Source organism: Budorcas taxicolor, chromosome X (assembly GCF_023091745.1).
Source record: "Budorcas taxicolor isolate Tak-1 chromosome X, Takin1.1, whole genome shotgun sequence".
Taxonomy (NCBI): domain Eukaryota; kingdom Metazoa; phylum Chordata; class Mammalia; order Artiodactyla; family Bovidae; genus Budorcas; species Budorcas taxicolor.
Genome location: NC_068935.1, coordinates 27,087,890 through 27,111,053, shown reverse-complemented (window position 1 = coordinate 27,111,053; position 23,164 = coordinate 27,087,890). Strand labels below are relative to the sequence as shown.

The following is a 23,164-nucleotide window of genomic DNA, read 5'->3' as shown; positions in this document are numbered from 1 at the left end:
ACATAGGCCAGAAAGGAATCCCTTGCCTAGTATGTTAGAGAGACCACTGACTGGAATACCTAGCATAATTGGATCAAAACTTGAAAGATAGGGAAGCCTGGTATTTGTATATATTTGTCCTTTCTTTGTGAAAATTTCCTTGTTTACATAATGGTTTTGTTTCCTTTAGCTCAGTCTAGACCATTGGTAGGCAAGGTTTCAAATGATCTCAGTTGGAAGTATCCATGTTTCAAGAAAAATTTTTCATTTTTTTTTCCTCAAAGGACTAGTATAATAATGAATTTAGCTTCCTGTCAGGAAAAATGCTAAGTTCAAAGTATTATTTCCTTCTCTTCTAATTATAAAGAAGTTTTACTTTTATTGAGTGCCATTATACAATTTTACACAGTGCCATTAATATTTTAAGTAACAATTAAGCAAATCAAATGAAAGTTTTTGAGCTCTACTCTTCAGTATATAGATCTACCTTAAAAAGTACAAACTAAGCACAGTGGTGCAATTTTCCAGGCACTTTCAAGTTGCTTAAATATTTACAAATATGTAAGCACCCTGTATGAAAGCATGAAAGTTTTGGTGTCAGGAAGAAACACTCCGTGTATAACAAATCTTTAAATTTTAAACATTTGCACAGCTCCAAATATTCCTGAGATGTTCAGTCTTGTTGTCACTTGACATCTGCATGTCCTCATATTTCAGCAGTGTATGTTGGGGAACCATAGTTTCGGTCCCTTGACGTACCACTAATTGCACAAAATACACGTAATGTGTTGCTCATCCAGGGAGAATGCATTGGGTCTTCTTGTATTATCTAAAACGAAAGAAATGGCATGTTTATCACAAAGCAAAATAGCCATGGCCAAAAAAGTATGTGTATACAAAATCACAGGCATATTCCAATTTATCAGTGACATTTAGCTAGTTAAAATGATGTAAAGCAGAAAGAGCCAAGAAAAACATTACCGACTCAAGTCTTCAAAGCTGTATTACAAAGGCAGCATATCAAAAAAGCAGAAAAGATCTGGTTACTCATTAAGAAAAATGAAAGGTTGTAAAATGCAAAATTCAACAGAAAATGAGAGGTAATAAAATGTTTAAAATTTTTTTTAATAGATGGTCAGAAAAGAGCCTCAACAGTGAACTTTTTGATATGAGTTTACAGATCATCTTCTAAGAGTGGTTCTCAAGTTCCCTTGGGGGCTATTCAATATGCAGATACCCATGCCCCTTTCCTGGAGACTTGGGAAATAATTTTAAGTGAAGAGAAAATAAGTCAATATTTCCAAATATACACCATAATTATGTAAATTAATTGATGTAAAAAGTTTTTTAATGAAGAACTTCACAAATGTATTAATAATTTTATAACCTATAAGCATAGAAACACATATATTCACAATAGTATAGACATTTTAAAAATTATCCGTTTTGTGTGATCAAAGGCAACAGATATCTCATGCATGGATTAGATGAAAGAATAGCATACCAAACTCTTTACTGAACAATCTCAACTTAGCTTTCGAGCTTTCAAGACTAGGTTCTCAAGTTAGCTCTGAAACTTCAGTAGGAAGCCTGCAAACGGCTTCTGGTGGCAGTAATGGGTCATATCATCTGTATTGCTACAAATCACATCTCTATTATAAAGTACATAATAGAAGAATTTCCTCTTATAAAAGCATGAAGAAGTTTTAAAAGGACTTCATATTTTGATATAGTGTAACAGATAACACTAAAAAGGGCTGAGGAATATCCAGGCCATATCTTTTTGTCAAGTCATCATTTATGGAGCTAAACAGATAATTGAGATTTCAATGCACAGCTATATTTTATCTTATTTTATATTATTGTATTTACCTTTGGGAGATAATAAATTTCAAATTTTGTGACTAAAAATAGTTATTATATATATATTTCTATTATTTTATATATATATTTGTATATATATATATGTATTTGGAAATACTGATTTATAAAACTTCACTAAAAACTCAACATTTGCCTAAACTAAGGTACACCTAAATATGATACATCACGACCATACAGCTTTCATAAATATAAACCAATAGAAAGCAAGATTTTCTTGGTTAGCTATAAATATATTATATATAATATATGATAGAAGAATGCTTAACATATAATGTATAACATATAATGCCAAGGGTTTAAAATTTGGTCTCTAGAACTAAATATAAGAGTCATGGTTTATAGACATTAAATGAGAAAGATAGGTGGGAAATATGACAGCAGATTCATAAAACCCAAGTTTGGGGTGTTAAAAAAGAGACAAGGAACTTCCCTGGTGGTCCAGAGGATGGGACTCTGCTCAGGGGAGTAGTGGGATCAGCCCCTGCTCAGGGAGCTGGATCCCATGTGCCACAGCTAAGACATGGTGCAGCCAAATACATTTTTAAAAAGAGAGAGAGAGAGATAAGAGGCCCAAAGCGGAGTCACTTGTGCTAAACCCACATCACCTGAGTTATAATATATAGCCTAATTGTAGTTTTGGCCTTTTTCAGGTAGGTAAACTTAACTAGTCAAAAATGTACATATATTATTTTCAAGTCTGGAATTTCCTGGTCAGCACTAGTGAGGTAATCCAACTGACAGACACTTGCTGTGCTCCAGAGGAAGGTGACCTTGTCTGAAACAATCAGGTCTCTTTTAGAATAACTTCCTTGACCGGACTCCTTCTACCTGTACAAGGCTTCCATTTTCTATGGCTCTTCAGAGCTCCTTTCAGTCTGCTACATGGGATCCTGCTGGACTCGTGAATCACTGAATAAAGCCAAAAGCTTTAAAACTGACTCACCTGACTCTGAATAAAAAGCAGAGACATTACTTTGCTGACAAAGGTCCATATAGTCAAAGCTATGGTTTTTCCAGCCTTGGACCAAAAAGAAGGCTAAGTGCCCAAGAATGGACACTTTCAAACTGTGGTGTTGGAGACGACTCTTGAGAGTCTCTCGGACTGCAAGGAGATCCAACCAGTCCATCCTAAAGGAAATCAGTCCTGAATATTCACTGGAAGGACTGATTCTGAAGCTGACACTCCAATATTTTGGCCATCGGACTCAAAGAACTGACTCACTGGGAAAACGCCCTGATGCTGGGAAAGATTGAAGGCAGGAGGAGAAGGGGATGAGAGAGGATGAAATGGTTGGATAGCATCACTGAATATGTGGACATGTGTTTGAGCAAACTCCAGGAGATGGTGAACGACAGGGAAGCCTGGTGTGTTGCAGTCCATGGGGTTGCAAAGAGTTGGACATGACTGAGCAACTGAACAACCACAGTTGAATTTTGTTTGCTAACAAGGAAAAAAGAACTGTATAGAAAGCTCTAAATAACTTGATCATCATAATAGCAGTAAATTGAATAATTTGCTTTCAATTTGAATAATTTAGAGTTCAAGGCTAGGTGATACACTTGCATGCAATTTCTATAACTGTAATATATATTGCCTTAAAATGCTATAATTGTTTTATATTTTTGTAAAGGAGGAGTTTTGCTGTTTTCTCCTATGGACAATGGAGAACAGAACCCCGTAAACTGGACAGTTTCTAGGAACAAATTATGTAGTCTACCTGATTAAAGTACTCCCCAGATGGCTCAGATAGTAAGGAATTCACCTACAATGCAGGAGACCTGAGTTTGATCCCTGGGTTCAGAAGATCCCCTGGAGAAGGAAATGGCAACCCACTCCAGTATTCTTGCCTGGAGAATTCCACAGACAAAAGAGCCTGGTGAGCTACAGTCCATGGGGTCACAAAGGGTCGGACATGACTGAATGACTAACACTTTAACATACCCCAGAAGAGTGAGGGTGAACAGAGGCATGTCCCCACTGTACTCAGGGGCTGAACCGGAGCTACAGACAATAAAGGAAGTGGAATGATTCCCTGCCTGCCTAGTCCTGATCACCAGACTGCTTTGGCAAGGAGACAAAAACAGACCTCGGAAAACTGAGCTGCAAAGGTATGCCTTGGACGGTTTACACTCATGCCTAATTGGGCTAACAGAAGTCAAGATGACAAAAAGAGGAAACAGATCACGGAGTCCAGACTCCTCAGGCCGGTGAGAGTCCCTGTCACGAGAACAGGAGAGGAGACTGGGATGACTCACTCACTGAAAGATGGGATGAGGAAAGGCTAGCTGCCTGGCTTCTCCATGCTGAGAAGATGACCATGGTCAGAGAATTGGACTCCTGGTCATGCAGTGCAACTTTGGACTAACTGTAATAGATTTCCCATAGTCCTTTCTAACAGAAAGCATACAAGATACCATGAGAAAGAGAGCTTGCAGTCAACTAGCTCTTGTTTTCCTTGAAATCTCTCTTCTGCCCCTTCCCACCATTACACTGCAGTCCTTTGGCACTAACCATGGTCAGTCTATTTGTAAGGACACCCTCCATGTGATGGTCTCACCCAGGGAAGTGTCTTCAGGCAAGCAGTGAAATGCTCATACCAGGACAGAGGAGGCTCTCCTTTCTGGAACTAGCAATAAGAATGTGTTCTCTAAAGGGCTGTAGTGATCCTTGTTTCTTTTAAGGGGTCTGAATTTCATAAAAAATTGAGAGTCTGAAGAGTTTCTGAAGCAAATATTGATCTTATTGGATGTTTTCCTTTTTAAGGAAAGCAAAGAGACATTAGGTAAGCTCAATAGGGCTCAGGCACTGAGGGACCAGACCATCAAGCCATGGCTTTTACATCTGTGGTGAAGACGTTAAAACAGTCAAGTGACAATCCATGTACAGAGTGGTTGTAAACACAGATTTCAGGAGCCTAATATAGGAATGACATTTACCAGGATAATTCAGGAGTACTCTGGTTTTAAGGTAAGTAGATGTATAAAAGTCTTAACTACTTAATTATGACATAATTTGGCTGTCAGTGGTGAGCACATCTTTGCTTCTATATGTTTCACATTGTGGACTAGATAACTTAGTTATAACTGACATTAACAGTCAGTCAAACATTAGAATGCTAGGTATTATGAAACAAGAGTTTTGCAGGCTGTTTGGGTATTAAGAGCTAATACAATGTAAATGTTATGTAAATAGCTGCCTACATGCAGGAAATTCAAGTTTTGCTTTTTTGGAACTTTCTGGAAATTTTTTTCAAATATTTTCAATCTGCAGTTGGTTGAATCCCTGGATATGGAAGCTGCAAATATGGAAGGGCAACTGTAACTAGTTTCTTACAGCTAAAACAGAGATATTCATTTAGGGATCTGGCTACTGAGCCAATCATTTCACTTCTCTAGGACTCTTCTTGAGAGACTCTCAGCCATGCTCACAGTAGATCAACTCAGACTTGCACAGCTACTCACTTCTTATGGCACAGTGGTGCAAAGATCAAAATAGTTTACTACCTGAACAACTGCTAAAGCAACTGTCAGTAATTGCTTCAAACCTGATTTGCGGTGTAGAACAAGATGGCAGAGGAGTAGGTGGACGCGGAGTACATCTCTCTCCATGGATACATCAAGACTACCCATTCAGACACAGAAGTGTTTGCCGAACACCAGCTGAGAGCAGACGGGAGCACCCGACCACTGGAAGAGTGTATAGAACCATGCAAACACTCGGTAGGACAAAGAAACTAGGGGGAAGAGCAGGAGTGTTACTAGGACTGGACCTGCCCTCGGTGGGTGCTGGAACTGAAGCAGGGGTCCAATCCCCACACTGGGGCAATCGTCTGGGTCAGAGGAGAAACATTTGAGGCTGAGAGTGAAACAGCTGATCTGTGGCAGACTAAATGGAGTGAGAATCAGACAGCCCTTGCCACAGCCATACATACCCTGGACAGGGAAGCAGGACCCCTGCAAGGCACAGCAGCTGGAAGCTGGAGCACCGGGATTGTGGAGCAATTCCAGGGTGAGGGCTGCTGTCGACTGTGGCAAGAATGACCTAGGAGACGTGAGGGAGGTAATTGTGTTGGAAAGTGCCTGTGGCAGAAAGCCAGGCAGCCATGGAAGCCAGACGATACTGCTGGAGCCATCACCATAGCCTCTCTCTCCCCACAGGCCAGCACTGGCAGCTGAACAATAGAGACGCTGACCCATCAAACCCCTGACTGCACTGAACTACAGAGCAGGACCCCATCCAGGGTGTTCCTCGAAGTGACTGATGTGCTGAACTACAGAGTAGGACCCTCGGCTAGCAGGGCCTCTCTCTGTGCCTGACACGCTGAACAACAGTGAAGGACCCCAGGCAAGGGAGATCGCTAAGTGCCTGAATGTGTGGAGCTACAGAGAAACACAAGTCAAAGAGATCTTCTGATCGCCAGCGACCAGAGGCTCAAAAAAGATTCTGATAGGGCATTAACTCCTACAGCAGAGGCAGTCCGTATCCCTGAACACTTGGTGCCGCCATGGTTCCTGTGACCCAAGCAGCTGCGCCACCTTCATGCTCAACCCTCACTGGGGCAGAGCTGCCACAGGCAAAAAAAAAAAAAAAAGGAAGAAAAATCTTGCATCTATTGACATGGTGTTGCTTCAGTTGTGTCCAACTCTGTGACCCTGTGGACTGTGGATTGCCAGGCATCTTTGTCAGGGGGGTTCTCCAGGCAAGAATATTGGAGTGTATTGGCAAATATTGGTTGCCATACCCTTCTAGAACACTGTATTTATTGCTGCCCTAGCTTCCAACTATCCTGAGTACTCGGTGCTGCCAGAAACCCTGTGACCCAAGCAGCTGTACCACCTCCACAGCTGGCCCTCACTGGGGCAGACCCAAGGCCTCCAGGGTAGCCTCAGGAACAAACCCAAGTGGACGACCCATGTACAAAGGTGGAAATAAACCACAACTGAAACCCAGGGGCAGTGTGGCTAAGAAAGAAGACCCAAAGCCTTCCCACTAGCTGTACAAGCTGCAGATTAAATCCACATGATCAACTAGGCAGACTCTGTGTCTATGGGAGATATAAAAGGACACTGAGCGCTCCCACCAAAAAAAAATGCACTATTTCCTATAGCTGTGTACATTGGAGGCAAGAACACACAGAAGTAGGACCAGATTAGAGTCTGAGTTGCCCCCACAGCAGGCCCAGAGACCAGCACAGTGTTGGAAGGCACCCCAGGAGGGCGAGGTGGACTGTGACTCCCAGCGATGGAAAGGACACTGACAGCACTGACTCAGGAAAAATATTTACTCTTCTTATATTTTGACTTTTTCTGCAGTTTCTTTTGGAATTTTTCTTTTTCTTTTTTTCCCCCTCTACTGTAGTTGTCGATTTTATTAGCTCTATGAAATACAATTAAATTTTTAAGGTTTTTTTTTTCAGTCACACTTTTTATTGTTGCTATAAATCTCTACCTCTACATTGGCCTTCTGCAGTTTTGTGGAGTTTTCCATTCTTTTTTTTAATCGCTTTTTAAAATTTTAATTAAAAAATTTAAACATTATTATATTTTTCTATATTTATTAATTTGCTTGCATTTCCTACTTTACTTTTCCTCTTGCAGTTAATCTTTAATGAATATATACTTTCCTTATCTACCTTTATTTAACTTTGCATATCTTTTCTTTCTTTTCTTTATTTCCTTTCCTCTCAACATGTTTATTAGTTTTGTTTTCATTGCTTTACTCCCCACATGGCACGTTGCTTTAGTTTCGTTTTTTCGTTTGTGCTTTAGTTAGTTTGATCTTAACAGAAGTCCAAATAAATGAAGAAGAAATAGGCAAACTACCTGAAAAAGAATTCAGAATGATGACAGTAAAGATGATCAAAAACCTTGAAAACAGAATATAGAAAATGCAAGAGTCAATTAACAAACACCTAGAAGAGTTAAAGAATAAATATACAGAGACAAGAATACAATTACTGAAATTAAAAATACTCTAGAAGGTATCAATAGCAGAATATCTGAAGCAAAAGAATGAATGAGTGAGCTGGAAGATAAAATGGTGTAAATAACTGCTGAAAGCACAATAAAGTAAAAAGAATTAAAAGAACTGAGGAAAGTCTCAGAGACCTCTGGGACAATATTAAACACACCAATGTTTGAATTATAGTGGCCCTAGAAGAAGAGAATAAGAAAGGGTATAAGAAAATTCTTGGAGATTATATTTGAATATTTCCCCAACATGAAAAAGGAAATGGTCAATCAAGTCCAAGAGTTTCAAAGAGTCCCATACAGCATAAACCCAAGGAGAAACACACCAAGACACATACTAATCAAACTAACAAAGACTAAACACAAAGAAAGAATATTAAAAGCAATGAGGGAAAAGCAACAAGTAACATACAGGGAAACCCCATATGTTTAAGAGCTGATCATTCAGCAGAAACTCTGGAGGCCACAAGAGACTGGCAGGATATTTTTAAAGTACTGAAATGGAAAAATCTACAACCAAGATTACCTGGCAAGGATCTCATTCAAATTTGATGGAGAAATCAAAAACTTTGCAAACAAGCAAAAGTTAAGAGAATTCAGTACCACCAAACCAGCTTTACAACAAATGTTAAAGGGACTATATAGTCAGGAAATACAAGAGAAGAAAAAGTTCTACAAAAAGAAACCCCAAACAATTAAGACAATGGCATTAGGCATATATCAATAATTCCTTTAAGTGCAAACGGATTAATTGCTCCAACCAAAAGACACAGACTGGCTGAATGGATACAAAAACAAGACCCATGTATATGCTGTCTACAAGAAACCCATTTCAGACCGAAAGATACATATAGACCAAAGTGAGAGGATGGAAAAGTATATTCAATGCAAATGGAAAGCAAAAGAAAGCTGGGGTAGCAATCCTCATATCAGAAAAAGTAGACCTTAAAATGAAGAATATTATAAGAGATAAGGAAAGACTCTACATAATGATCAAGGGATCAATCCAAGAGGAAGACGTAACAATTGTAAATATCTATGCACCCAACATAGGAGCACCTCAATACATAAGACAAGCACTAACAGACATAAAAGAAGAAACTGACAGTAACACAATAAGTAGGTGACTTTGACTCCCCACTCGCACCAATGGAAAGATCATCAAAAGAGAAAATTAATAAAGAAACACTAGTCGTAAATGATTCATTAGATGAGATGGATCTCATTGACATCTTCAGGACATTCCAGCCACCTGCAGAAGCACACACCTTCTTCTCAAGTACCCTTGCAACATTCTCCAGGATAGACCACATCTTGGGTCACAAATGAAGCCTCAGTAAATTTAAGAAAATTGAAATCACATCAAGCATCTTTTCCAACCACAATGCTATGAGACTAGATATCAATTATGAGGAAAAAAACGTAAAAAGCACAAACACAAGGAGCTTAAATAGTACATTTTAAAATAACAAAAAGATTATTGAACAAATAAAAACGGATATCAGAAAATTCCTAGAAACAAGTGACAATGAAAACACAGCAACTCAAAACCTATGGGATGCAGCAAATGCAGTTCTAAGAGGAAAGCTTATAGTAATACAACCTACCTCAAGAAACAAGAAAAACATCGAACAGACAACCTAACTTTACACCTAAAATGTAAAAAGAAGAACAGAAAAACCACAATTAGTAGAAGGAAAGAAATCATCAAGATCTGAGCAGAAATAAATGAAAAAGAAATGAAAGAAACAACAGTAAAGATTAATAAAATGAAAAGGCGGTTCTTTGAGAAGATAAAATTGACAAACCATTAGGCAGACTCATCAAGAAAAAAAGAGAGAAGAATCAAATCAACAAAGCTAGAAATAAAAAAGGACAGGTTACAACAGACAATGCAGAAATACAAAGGATTATAAGAGAGTATTGTGAACAATTATATAGCAAGAAAATGGATAACCTGGAAGAAATGGACAGATTCTTAGAAAAGTTTAGTCTTCAAAGAGTGGATAAGGAATAGAAATTATGAACAACCCAATTACAAGCACTGAAATTGAAGCTGTGATCAAATTTCTCCCAAAAAACAAAAGCCCAGGACCAGATGGCTTCACAGGAGAATTCTATCAAACAGTTAGAGAAGAGCTAATGGCTATCCTTCTAAAACTCTTTCAAAAAACTGCAAAGGAAGAAAAACTTCCAAACACATTCCATGAGACCACCATCACCCTGATACCAAAACCAGATAGAGACAACACAAAAAAGAAAACTACAGGTCAATATCACTGATGAACACAGATGCAAATATCCTCAACAAAATTTTAGCAAACAGAATTCAACAACACATTAAAAAGCTCATACACCATAATCAAGTTGAGTTTGTTCCAGGGATGCAAGGATTCATCAATATACACAAATCAATCAATGCGATACACCATATTAAAAAACTGAAAGATAAAAAACCATATGATAATCTCAATAGGTGCAGAAATATCATTTGACAAAATCCAGCACCCATTATGCTTAAAACTCTTCACAAAATGTAATCAATACTATACTACCAAATGTAATCTACAGATTCAATGTGATCCCTATCAAATTACCAATGGCATTTTTCACAGAACTAAAACAAAAAATTTCACAACTCATATGGAAACACAAAAGACCTTGAATAGCCAAAGCAGTCTTGAGAAAGAAGACTGGAGCTGGAGGAATCAACTTTCCTGATTTCAGATTATACTACAAAGCTACAGTCATCAAGATAGTATGGTACTGGCACAAAAACAGAAATATACACCTATGGAACAAGATAGAAAGCCCAGAAATAAACTCACGCACCTGTGTGTACCTTAGTTTTGACAAAGGAGGCAAGAATGTACAATGGGGCAAAGAGAGCCTCTTCAATAAATGGTCCTGGGAAAACTGGACAGCTACATGTAAAAGAATCAAATTAGAACACTTCCTAAGACCATACACAGATAAACTCAAAATGGCTTAAAGATCTCTAAATGTAAGACCAGAAACTATAAAACTCTTAGAGGAAAATATAGGCAGAACACTCAATGACATAAATCAAAGCAACATCCTCTATGACCCACCTCCTAGAGCAACAGAAATAGAAACAAACGTAAACAAGTGGGACCTGATTAAACGTAATAGCTTTATCACAGCAAAGGATATTTTAAGCAAGGTGAAAAGACAACCCTCAGAATGGGAGGAAACAATAGCAAATGAAACAACTGACAAAGGATTAATTTCCAAAATATACAAGTAGCTCATACAACTCAATACCAGGAAAATCAAACAATCCAATCAAAAGGTGGCAAAAAGACCTAAACAGACATTTCTCCAAAGAAGACATACAGATGGCTAACAAACACATGAAAATGAGCTCAACGTCACTCATTATTAGAGAAATGAAAATCAAAACTACAATGCGCTATCATCTCACTCCACTCAGAATGGCCATTGTCAAAAAGTCTACAAACAATAAATGCTGGAGAGGGTGTGGAGAAAAGGGAACGCTCTTGCACTGTTGGTGGAAATGTCAATTGATACAGCCACTATGGAAGATGGTATGGAGGTTCCTTCAAAACCTAGGAATAAAACCAACATATGACCCAGCAATCCCACTCTTAGGCATATACCCTGAGGAAACCAAAATTGGAAAAGACACATGTATCCCATTGTTCATTGCAGCACTGTTTACAATAGCTAGAACATGGAAGCAACCTAGATGTCCATCGACAGATGAATGGATAAAGAAGTTGTCATACATATACACAGCCATAAAAAGGAACACATTTGAGTCAGTTCTGATGAGGTGGATGAACCTAGAGCCTATTATACAGAGTGAAGTAAGTCAGAAAGAGAAAGTTAAATATCATGTACTGATGCATATATACCGAATCTAAAAGTTGGTATGGAAGACTTTATTTGCAAGGCAGCAATGGAGAAACAGACATAAAGAATAGACTTATGGACACGGGGAGAGGGGAGAGGGGAGGAGAGGGAAGATTTATGGAGAGAGTAACATGGAAACTAACATCACCATATGTAAAATAGATAGCCAAGGAAATTTGCTATATCTCTCAGGAACCTCAAAAAGGGGCTCTGTATCAATCTACAGGGGCAGGATGGGGAGGGACGTTCAAGAGGGAGGAATTATGTATAGCTATGGTTGATTCATGTTGATGTGTGACAGAAAATAACAAAATTCTGTAAGCAATTACCTTTATATAAAAAATAAATAAATTTTAAAAACTCTAATTTTCATTACATCATTTAATGGTTAAAGAATATACAAACAAACTAAAATAACAAACTTGATTTCAATGTAACACCATTTCAAACTAACAGGTTTGCTAAGTAACACTTTAGGGACCCAGATCATGTTTTCATTTTCATTCACTCTAATACTTGCCTGTTCATAAATAACGTCAGACAATTCTTTCACCATGTCTTCGAAATTTGATGTGAGCTCTTCATGGTATTCAATCTGATCCTCTTTCATTAACCACTCATTTAGTTCCAGTGCAATGCTGCATGCTTGGATGACCTTCCTGTAGATGAAGAGCAAAGATAAAGTGTTTGTTACTTATTACTCAAAAGTCTCACTGATCATTTATATTTACTTTAACCACGGCTTGCCTAGAAGGAAGATTAGAATCCCATATTTTCTCAGTGTGTTTTTTCTAATGCCATCTCCCAAGTCTGAAATATCCGTTCTTTTCCATCTTTGCTTCTGGTTTCTTATCTCTTTCAAAACCTAGCTCAAAATATATAACCTCTAGGAAGCCTACCTGCTTAGTCATTTACTTGATATGATATCAGCTATGGTTGTGCTCACAGTAGTTTATCTCTGTAGATAATGTCATTTATTCAAAAATAGCTAATTTGGGGCTATGTACCCAGTACAGTGTTATAGGCATGAAGTATCTGCCCTGGGTTGGTAAGAGTGGCGACAGGGAGTTGATGACTTATCATAAGAATATTTTTCCATTATTTCATATGTTTATGTTTAATGTCCATAATTAGAATGCAAAACTTGGGGGACAAAGTACCTCACTGACCATTTGTTCTGTATCCCTATGACAGCAACTAGTAGAATCTTTTCGTACATGCCAGGCGTTAATACGGAGAAGGCGATGGCACCCCACTCCAGTGCTGTTGCCTGGAGAATCCCATGGATGGAGGAGCCTGGTGGGCTGAAGTCCATGGGGTCGCTAAGAGTCAAACACGACTGAGCGACTTCACTTTCACTTTCACTTTCATGCACTGGAGAAGGAAATGGCAAACCACTCCAGTGTTCTTGTCTGGAGAATCCCAGTGAAGGGGGAGCCTGGTGGGCTGCCATCTACAGGGTTACACAGAGTCGGACACGACTGAAGCGACTTAGCAGCAGCAGCAGGCAGTAATAAATATTGAATGAAATGGGAAAGTATGGCCCTTTCAAACAGAAAAATAAACCAATAGACAGTATCACTGATCTCCTAGAAAAAGACATTAAAACAACACTATTCATGATCAAAGAACTAAAAGAAGTGGTGGGAAAAGTCAAGGAAATTATCTATCAACAAAATGCTGATATCAATAAATAGCTAAGAAAATCTAAAAGGAAACCAAAACCTTTTTCTTTCAGAGCTGAAAAATACAATAACTGAAATGAAACATCACCAGAGGGATTCAAAGACACATTTCAGCAGTGTAGCCAATGTGAAGATAAGACAATGTCAATGATGGATCAGAGGAACACAAAGGAAAAAAACTGAAGAGGGACAGAGGCTATGGAACCTGAGGAATATCATCCAGCAGGTGAACATGCACACTATGGGAGTCTTTGAAGGAGAAAAGAGAGAGAAAGGGGCAGGGAGACTATCTGAAGAAATAATGGGTGAAAACTCAAATCTCATGAAAGACACAAAAGTCAACAAACTCCAAGCAGGGTAACTCAAACAGATCCATGCTGAGACTTATTAAAATCAAATGTCAAAAGTCAAAGCCAAAGAGAGAATTTTTTCTTTTTAAAAAAATTAATGTTTTTTAATTGAAGGCTAATTACTTTACTATGGCAAAGAGAGAATTTTGCAAGAAGCGAGAGACAAAGACTTGTCACATACAAGGGATCCTGAGTAAGAGGGTCAGATTTCTCATCAAAACTTTGGAGGTCAGAAGGCAGTGGACTTTAAAGAAAAAACAAATCTATTAACCAAGAATTCTATATCTTGCAAAACTGTTCTTAATAGTGAGGGAGAAATTAAGACATTCCCAGATAAAGAAAAGCTGAAGGAGGTCATTAGCACTCAGTTTACTTCAGTTACTCATCGAGTCCTACTCTTTGCGACCCCATGAAATGCACCACGCCAGCCTTCCCTGTTCCTCACCAACTCCCAGAGCTTGCTCAAAATCATGTCCATTGAGTCGGTGGTGCCATCCAACCATCTCATCCTTTCTCATCGCTTCTCCTCCTGCCTTCAATCTTTCCCAGCATCAGGGCCTTTTCCAATGAGTCAGTTCTTCACATTAGGTGGCCAAAGTATTGGAGTTTCAGCTTCAGCATCAGTCCTTCCAATGAATATTCAGGGTTGATTTCCTTTAGGATGGACTGGTTGGATCTCCTTGCAGTCCAAGGGACTCTCAAGCATCTTCCCCAGCACCACAGTTCAAAAGCATCAATTCTTCTGTGCTCAGTTTTCTTTATAGTCCAACTCTTACATCCATACATGACTACTGGAAAAACCATAGCTTTGACTAGATGGACCTTTGTCAGCAGAGTAATGTCTCTGCTTTTTAATATGCTGTCTAGGTTGGTCATAGCTTTTCTTCCAACAAGCAACCGTCTTTTAATTGCATGGCTGCAGTCACCATCTGAAGTGATTTTGGAGCCCAAGAAAATAAAGCCTGTCACTGTTTCCAATGTTTCCCCATCAATTTGCCATGAAATAGTGGGATGGGATGCCATGATCTTCATTCTTTGAATGTTGAGTTCAAGCCAGCTTTTACACCACTAGGCTTGCCCCATATGAAACACCAAAGGGAGTCCTGCTGGTCACAATGAAAGAACATCAGACAGTAATTCAAACCTGTATGAAGGTCTTGGTAAAGGTAAATCCGTGGGTAATTATAAAATCTAGTATTATCATAACAATAGCAACATATTTCTGTTTTTTGATTGCCACATGATTTAAGAGACTTTACATTAAAATATTGTTAGTCTACAGAACTTTCCTGGTGGTCCCGGTTGTTAAGAATCCTCCATCCATTGCAGGGGACGTGGGTTCAATCACCGGTAGGGGAACTAAGATCTCGCTGCAGGACGACTAAGCCAGGGCACCACAACTAAAAAAGCCCCTGTACCACAACTACTGAACCCATGTACTCTAGAGCCAATGCTCTGCAACAAAAGAAGCAATACACTGCATTAACAGAATGAAGGAAAAGAAAAACACGATCATCTCAAACAATGCAGAAAATGCATTTGACAAAATCTACACCTTTTCATAATGAAAACACTCAACAAACTAGGAATACAAGGAAATGACTACAATCTGACCAAGGGCCACTGTGGAAAACCCATAGCAAACACTGTATTCAGTCTTGTGACAAGGGATGGAAATTGTCTTAGCAGCTTTTAAAACTTCTCCAAAAAGCTTATATTCAAAAATTCTTTCTTTTCTTTCCCATTAAATATCTAGATTTCTCCAGAGAAACCTAAGGAAATAGTTGAAGTTAATTATCTGCCTAAGACAAAACATAGAAAAGAAATAAAAAAGAGGTCAAGACTGATTTTAACCTTATAAAAATAAAGTATATGGTAAAACATTCAAGCAGTACATGAGGCTACACTTGAAAAATAAATGTTTTTCTTCTCCGGAAGACTCTAGTCTATCTCCTTAGGGATAACTATTAACACTTTCGTATCATTCCATCTATGGCTGATTCATACTGAGGTATAGCAAAAAAAAAAAAACCCACAATATTGTAAAGTAATTATCCTCCTATTAAAATGAGTAAATTAAAAAACAACTTTGTATCATTCCAGAAATTTCCTAAGCAGACACAAGTGAGTGTATGTAAATATCAGTTTTCACAAATGTAATCATCCTGCCCATAATGTCTGCATCTTACCTTTTTCTCTCAAGAATGTATCTTGGTTGGTTCATATCAATACTTATACATTTTTTAAGTAGTTTACCTATATCCATCGTGAGGGTAGTACCATTTCCTTAATAGTATGGACACAGATTGTTTCCAGGTTTTTGTTATATAAACTTTACAGCAATAAACATCTTAAATGTACATCTTTCTGTACATTCACAAGATAAAATCTTAAATGCAAAATTATTGGGTCCAACAAAACATACGTTTAAAATACTGGAAAATATTGCCCACTGTGTTTAAATTGTTTGTGCCCTTAAGCAGATTTTGTTCTTTGGCAAGTAAAAGAGTGTTTTAAATTTTTAACTTCACATATTAACAAAGAAGAAGGATTTTAAAAGTAGCAACTGCTTCTTTTCTCCGTTGCCTATGAAGAGTGACTGAAATATTGTGTTTACAAAGAGGGTCAGGAGTCCAGCTGCCTGATGGTGGTTTCTCATTAGTGCCTGTTGGCCAGGTTTTCAGAGGCAGCATAATGTAGAAAACTGCATGTTTTTCTGCAAGCCTGGCTTTCTAATAACTTTCCATTTATACTATCGGTAGTGTGGTAGCAAGCCTAAAACTTGCTGGCTACAAAAGAGAAATTTCTCTATGGTCTTAATTCAATAAAACAACACAGAAGGCGGAAACTGATAAGAAGCAGAGAGGTTTTGCCAAATATTAGTGAATTCTGGGCCTGTCAGTATACCTACTTTTAAACGTCCAAGGCATATGTTCAAGGAAAAATCATCTCCATAAGATATAGCTAAATTTACAAAGTGAAGAGATCATTTCCATGGTAGAAAATGAAGTGTCTTTACCATCGCCAAGGGCTTTTCACTCTGGCAATGCTGCAAGTGTTTTGCAGAGCACCATGCACATCACAGTCACTCGGTACGTATTTCTGGGGCCTGCAGATCTTGCACTGTATTAAAGGTCTTTCCTACCTTAAAAATCAGCTCTCATCCTGAACATGCCCATGGTGACTAAGGACAATCAGTCATTCCCATCGTGCTCTTCCGCAATTCTGTCTATCTGGAACTATGCGTTTCTAAGAAACAGCCTCTCTTGCTGGAACCTTTCTCATCCTTGCCTTGGCAGGGTCTAGTGGGATGGATCATCTTTAGATCAAGGCATCTCTCCTAAACCTACATCACTGCAAATATAACTACTGAACTAAGGCTATCTTAAGAGTGAAAGGTGTGTCATAAAATGATATTTCTTTTAAAAATCGCATTTATTTATTTTTATTTTTGGCTGCATTTGATCTTCTTTGCTGCGGTGTGTGGGCTTTCTCTCATTGTCATGAGCTGGGAGTACTCTCTAGTTGTGGTGTCCGGGATCCAGAGCGCAGGCACAGTAGCTTGGCGCACAGGTTTAGGTTCCCCACAGCATGTGGAATCCTCCTGGACCAGGGATCAAACCTGTGTCTCCATCATTGGCAGGCAAACTCTTGCCCACTGGACCACCAGAGAAGTCCCACCTGAGATGTTTTTAATCATAAAGTATGAAATTGACACTCATGTGGCACAACAACATTAACAATAATGGCTAACTTCTATTGAGCATGCTAGTTTCTATGTTATTATCAAATGCCTTCCTATATATCAGGAACTCTAATCACTTTCTATACACTGAATAATTTAATCCCTACAGCTATCAAGGATGTACACTGTCACCCTGCTTATTTAACTTATATGCAGAGTACATCATGCAAAATGTCAGACTGGATGAAGCACAAGCTGGAATGAAGATTGCCAGGAGAAATATCAGTAACCTCAGATATGCAGAGGACACCACCCTTATGACAGACAGTGAAGAGGAACTAAAGAGCTCTTGATGAAAGTGAAAGAGGAAAGTGATAAAGTTGGCTTAACACTCAGTATTCAAATAATGAAGATCATGGCATCCTGTCCCACTACTTCATGGCATATTGATGGGAAAACAATGGAAACAGTGACAGGCTTTATTTTCCTGGGCTCCAAAATCACTGCAGATGGTGACTGCAGCCACGAAACTGAAAGATGCTTGCTCACTGGAAGAAAAGCTATGACCAATCTAGACAGCATATTAAAAAGCAGAGACATTACTTTGCCGACTAAGGTCCATCTAGTCAAAGCTATTGTTTTCCCAGTAGTCATGTATGGATGTGAGAGTTGGACTATAAAGAAAGCTGATGCTTTTGAACTGTGGTGCTGGAGAAGACTCTTGAGAGTCCCTTGGACTGGAAGGAGATCGAACCAGTCCATGCTAATGGAAATCAAACCTGAATATTCATTGGAAGGACTGATGCTGAAGCTGAAACTCCAATACTTTGGCCACCTGATGCAAAGAACTGACTCATTGGAAAAGGCCCTGATGCTGGGAATGATTGAAGGCAAGAGCAGAAGGGTTGACAAAGGATGAGATGGTTGGATGGCATCACTGACTCAATGGACATGATTTTGAGCAAGCTCTGGGAGTTGGTGAGGAACAGGGAAGTCTGGTATGGTGCAGTCCATGGGGCTGCAAAGAGTAGGACACGACTGAACTGAACTGAATTCATGCAACAACTTTATGAGGAAGGCACTATTATTCAGTTCATTTTACTAATGAGAACAATGACGCCCAGGGAGGTTAAGTATATTCCCCATGGTCACACAGCTAGTAAGTGGCAGAGAATGGAGATCTGAATCCTTCTCTCTGATTCCAAAGCCCCTGTCCTTTCTTTTAGGATCTGGAAAGACTCTATTTCCCATTCTTCTCCACCACCAGCTAAAAAAGGAAAAAGTCAGAAGCAATGTGCCACATCTGGAACTAATAATGATTTCAAAATGCAGGGCAAGTTACCTTGTCTAAATCCTGAATTCTTTTGACATTCTCTGTACCAAATTTTTCACCATAAAGTTTAACAAGTCTCAGGGAAATCTCTGAGAAGCTGATGAGCTTTGGCTCTTTATAGATGTACTCCTTTCAGTCCTCTTCTTCAAAAAAGACTATTATACAATTAAACATAGAATACTTTATAAACATTATGAGCAAATGCAGCATTTAGAGAACATCTACTAAGTAATCAGAAATAATGTATTTGCTAGATTTTAAATAATAGTTCTAGAAGCCATATGCATATATTGTACCTGAAATAAATGAGAACGTTCAAACTAACCGTCATATGAGCATGTCATTGGCCTGAAGGATTTTACACTCGATTTTTCATCACTTGCATACTTACCTGATTTTTATTTGAAAACTTTCAGTACTAGGTATTAAAGAAACATTTAAGAAGCTTGAATGAAACTGAAACTGAAGGAAACGTTCAAATCTTATATGCTGTGGTCTGCCCTCGTGGACTAAATGTGGAAACTAAAGTGAACATTACAAGAGAAAAGTGTCACACCTGCTGTTGGGACAGGTGCTTTACCCAGACAGAACCCTAGAACCAGTAACTGCTGCTATGGTAACCTAATAATTCAAGGTGAATGTTTAAAAAGGAAAGCAACTTGATGAACGACAGTATACTTACTGGGCCATAAAAGGCAACTCTGAAGAAGGTGCCTCAAAGTCTTTTCTTTGCGTGCATAACCTCCAAAATTTTTGTGTAAGCTCCATGAAGAGTTCTATAAACTTAAGTTTCCGAAAATATGAGAATTAACAAATTAGCTTTATCTTTTGGTTAGTTATGAAATGTCTACAATAAATGCATAAGGGGAAAAAAGCAACCCCATTTCCTTTTCAAAATGGTTTTGGTGGGTCACTCGCACTCCCTTCGCCCATGGTCACAGAAAAAATGCCTTAACAAATTTAGGTGAGAGGGTAGAGCTTAAAATGGTCAAATAACACTATAATTCTAAATATCATGCTTCATGTCATTCATATCTCAATGGCAGCATATACATTAAAAGCACTGTGTTATTGACTACTTTTTTCTTTATGTCTGAATTGTTGTAACTGAAAAAGAAGCAAAATGCTTTGCTTGAGCCCTAAGGTGGAAAGATGCGGATAAACAATCATGCAAACACTTTAGGAGAGGAAAGTAAAATGCAGACACAAAAATAACAGCAAAAGCCTGAGTGGGGAATGCTTTTATAACAAGTTCACAGACACTTCCAAAAATTATATTCTTCTACACACCCAGAAAAGGGAACGTACTCTGCAAAGAACATTATCTCGAATGTGAAAAGACACCATACAGACCAGGAGAAAATGTTTGCAAATCACATATCTGATATTTTCTTATCCAAAAAATATAAGGAACTCTCATAGTTCAACATCAATGACAAACAACCCAATTTAAAAGTGAGCAAAGGACCTGAAAGATATCTCTCCAGAGACTATATGAAAATGGCCAACAAAGACATGAAAAGCTGTTCAAAATCGTGAGTCATTAAGGAAATAGAAAGTAAAACCACAATGTGACACCATTTCACATTCACTAGGTTCTAAGAAGAAGCCTCAAACACAAGTGCCAATCAGCTCTGCTGGTGGGAAGGTAAAAGGGATAACAATTTGGTGGTTTCTCAAAAGTTAACAGAATTACTCTGTGACTCAGCAATTCCCCTCTTAGGTATTTATCCAAGATAAACAAAAACATGCCCACACAGAAACTTACTCATAACTGTTTAGAACAGCTCTGTTTGTAAGAGCCAAAATGTGGAAACAACCCAAACATACAAACAAATTTTGGCGTAGCCATACCATGGAATATCATTCAGCCATGAAAAAGGAATGAAGTTCTGATCTAAGTTACAACTTGAATGAATCTCTAAATATTATGCTAAGTAAAAGAAGCCAGACACAAAAGGTCACATCTTGCATTCATCTTTTTTATCACACATCCGGAACAGGCAAATCCATAGATGGAAAGCAGATTAGTGGTCACCAGTGGGGTGAGGGAGGGGGTGAAGAGTGATTCCTGGAAGGAGACAGAGATTTTCCTGGGAAGATCAAAATGTTTTGAAACTACAGACAGGTGGTTGGAGCATAATATTAAGACTGCGCTAAATGCTACTGAACTGCAAACTAGAAAACGGTTCATTGTATGCTGGTGAATTTCATTTCAATGCTAAAAGGGGAGCCCAGAAGCAGATGTTCTTTCTTTCACATTCTTTCCATACTATCTTGTGCAGTTGAAGCCAATTTGAGGGAAGTGTTCCTCCCTTTATGGCTACTGTGGTTGACACTTTTCAGCCCATCCCATAAAGAACATTGAAGAATTACTTCATCCCATCTAGGATGCTTCAGAATCTATTCAGATGCTTGCCTCTCTACAAGGAAATAGGAGTAGTTCCCCAATAGAAACTATTGTTTCCTTTAATGTGTAGGGAAGACATATTTTTCTTTTTTCCCTATCAAGTGAGTAGCAAAATGTTCTCTGGGTTTCTAATAACCTGGTCTTCACCTTAAGAGTAAGAGAGTAGGTACTTTGCCACTTTTACAAAGGTTCTTAGGAGGCAATGCTTTGACAGAAAGAGCAATGCCAATTCTTGTCTTGTCTCATAAGTTATTCTTTGTCATCAGCATGACATAGATTTAATTACTTAACTCATTTTTAATATAATCACTTGAAATCCACTATGATTTTTCAGCCATGTCCCCATATACAGCAAAAGCAGGGCAAAGAGTAGGAAGACCCAGAACCCAGGAAGAAAAAGTGAGTTTGATAAGAGCCAATTTTGAAAAGAGATTAGAACGCTACACAGATGACATTAAATGTATTTTTTCACTCTGGGACCCTTCAACAATGAAAGGCTACTTGCTACATATATTTAAGGAGAAATTGCTTTGCTTTTAAAAATGGCTTGAGTCTTACATCACCCCTTTCCAGCATAGCAGGGGTAGAAAATTATGATATAGACTCAGATTCTTGAATATAAAAAGTCCTGTTGAGTGCTGGTGGCAACAGCTATACTACTGTTCTTTAGTAATTCCCCTTGATCAAAGATTTATGTGGCAGACAAAACTGGAAAAGCTCCTCATAAAAGGGTAATTCCTAGTAACTTATTATCTCCACTACTGTCATCTGCTAGCAACTTTAGTCTCAACATCAAATTGCAAAGCATAGAATTACACCTATATCTCCTCCCAGACATCATGGAAATCCAGTAACTTTTTGTTTTTCATGAGGACAACATGGATTATTCTCTGCCATGAGTGGAGAAGGGGAGATTGCTGGTAAAAATGCTGTAGGAACAACTGGCATAATGTTAATTCCAATACAGATTTGGAACATTGTATCCTTAATTTCACTTGGTTTTTCCAGTGGTCATGAGTGGATGTGAGAGTTGGATTGTGAAGAAAGCTGAGCACCGAAGAACTGATGCTTTTGAACTGTGGTGTTGGAGAAGACTCTTGAGAGTCCTTTGTACTGCAAAGAGATCCAACCAGTCCATTCTGAAGGAGATCAGCCCTGGGATTTCTTTGGAAGGACTGATGCTAAAGCTGAAACTCCAGTACTTTGGCCACCTCATGCAAACAGTTGACCCATTGGAAAAGACTCTGATGCTGGGAGGGATTGGGGGCAGCAGGACAAGGGGAAGACCGAGGATGAGATGGCTGGATGGCATCACAGACTCGATGGACGTGAGTCTGAGTGAACTCTGGGAGCTGGTGATGGACAGGGAGGCCTGGCATGCTGCGATTCATGGGGTCGCAAAGAGTCGGACACGACTGAGAGACTGAACTGAACTGAACTGAAGGAAGGACTGTAATTTTAGGACATTTCTGCGTTTTTTTAAGGATAGCAACTTAAAACCAAAATAAAATATATAGGTGAATGATGCAAACATATCAGTTACTTACCTCAAACTCTCGATGATTCTCATAAATTGGAATGATCAACTTGGAAATTTCAGAAATTCCTTCGTAACGCTCTGCTTTCCATAAGCCATCCACACCATGTTCCAGCAACTCCAGCAAAACTTCCTGCATTGAGAAAAAATGGAATGAGGAATTATTGATACTTTTAGAGCTTTGGGCAAATGTAGTTTGAACTATTTCAAATAAATAAAAAACAGAATGTACTACATTTAAGGAAATGTACAGGAGGAGTATTGTTGTGTGATTATATTTTCTAAATGACATACACGAAGTATTTGGTATTGAACCCACATTCTTAAAAGTATGAAAAGAATACTGACAATAGTAAACTACTATTTGCTTGGTTTTGCATATTATCAAGATGTTAACCACAGTTACACATGGTAAAATGTTCAGAAGTATTTTC

General features: G+C 38.5%; 1 protein-coding gene across 1 annotated transcript; it reads right to left on the bottom strand.

The window, feature by feature from the left end:
• Positions 1 to 583: 583 nt before the first annotated feature.
• On the bottom strand, positions 584 to 22,864 carry LOC128069826 (dedicator of cytokinesis protein 11-like). Its single transcript, XM_052663013.1, has 3 exons — positions 22,741 to 22,864; positions 12,251 to 12,389; positions 584 to 808 (listed from the first exon to the last, which is right to left on the bottom strand). The coding sequence occupies exons 1-3, from the start codon at positions 22,761 to 22,763 to the stop codon at positions 686 to 688; spliced, it is 285 nt and encodes a 94-aa protein (XP_052518973.1). The 5' UTR covers positions 22,764 to 22,864; the 3' UTR covers positions 584 to 685.
• Positions 22,865 to 23,164: the final 300 nt, after the last annotated feature.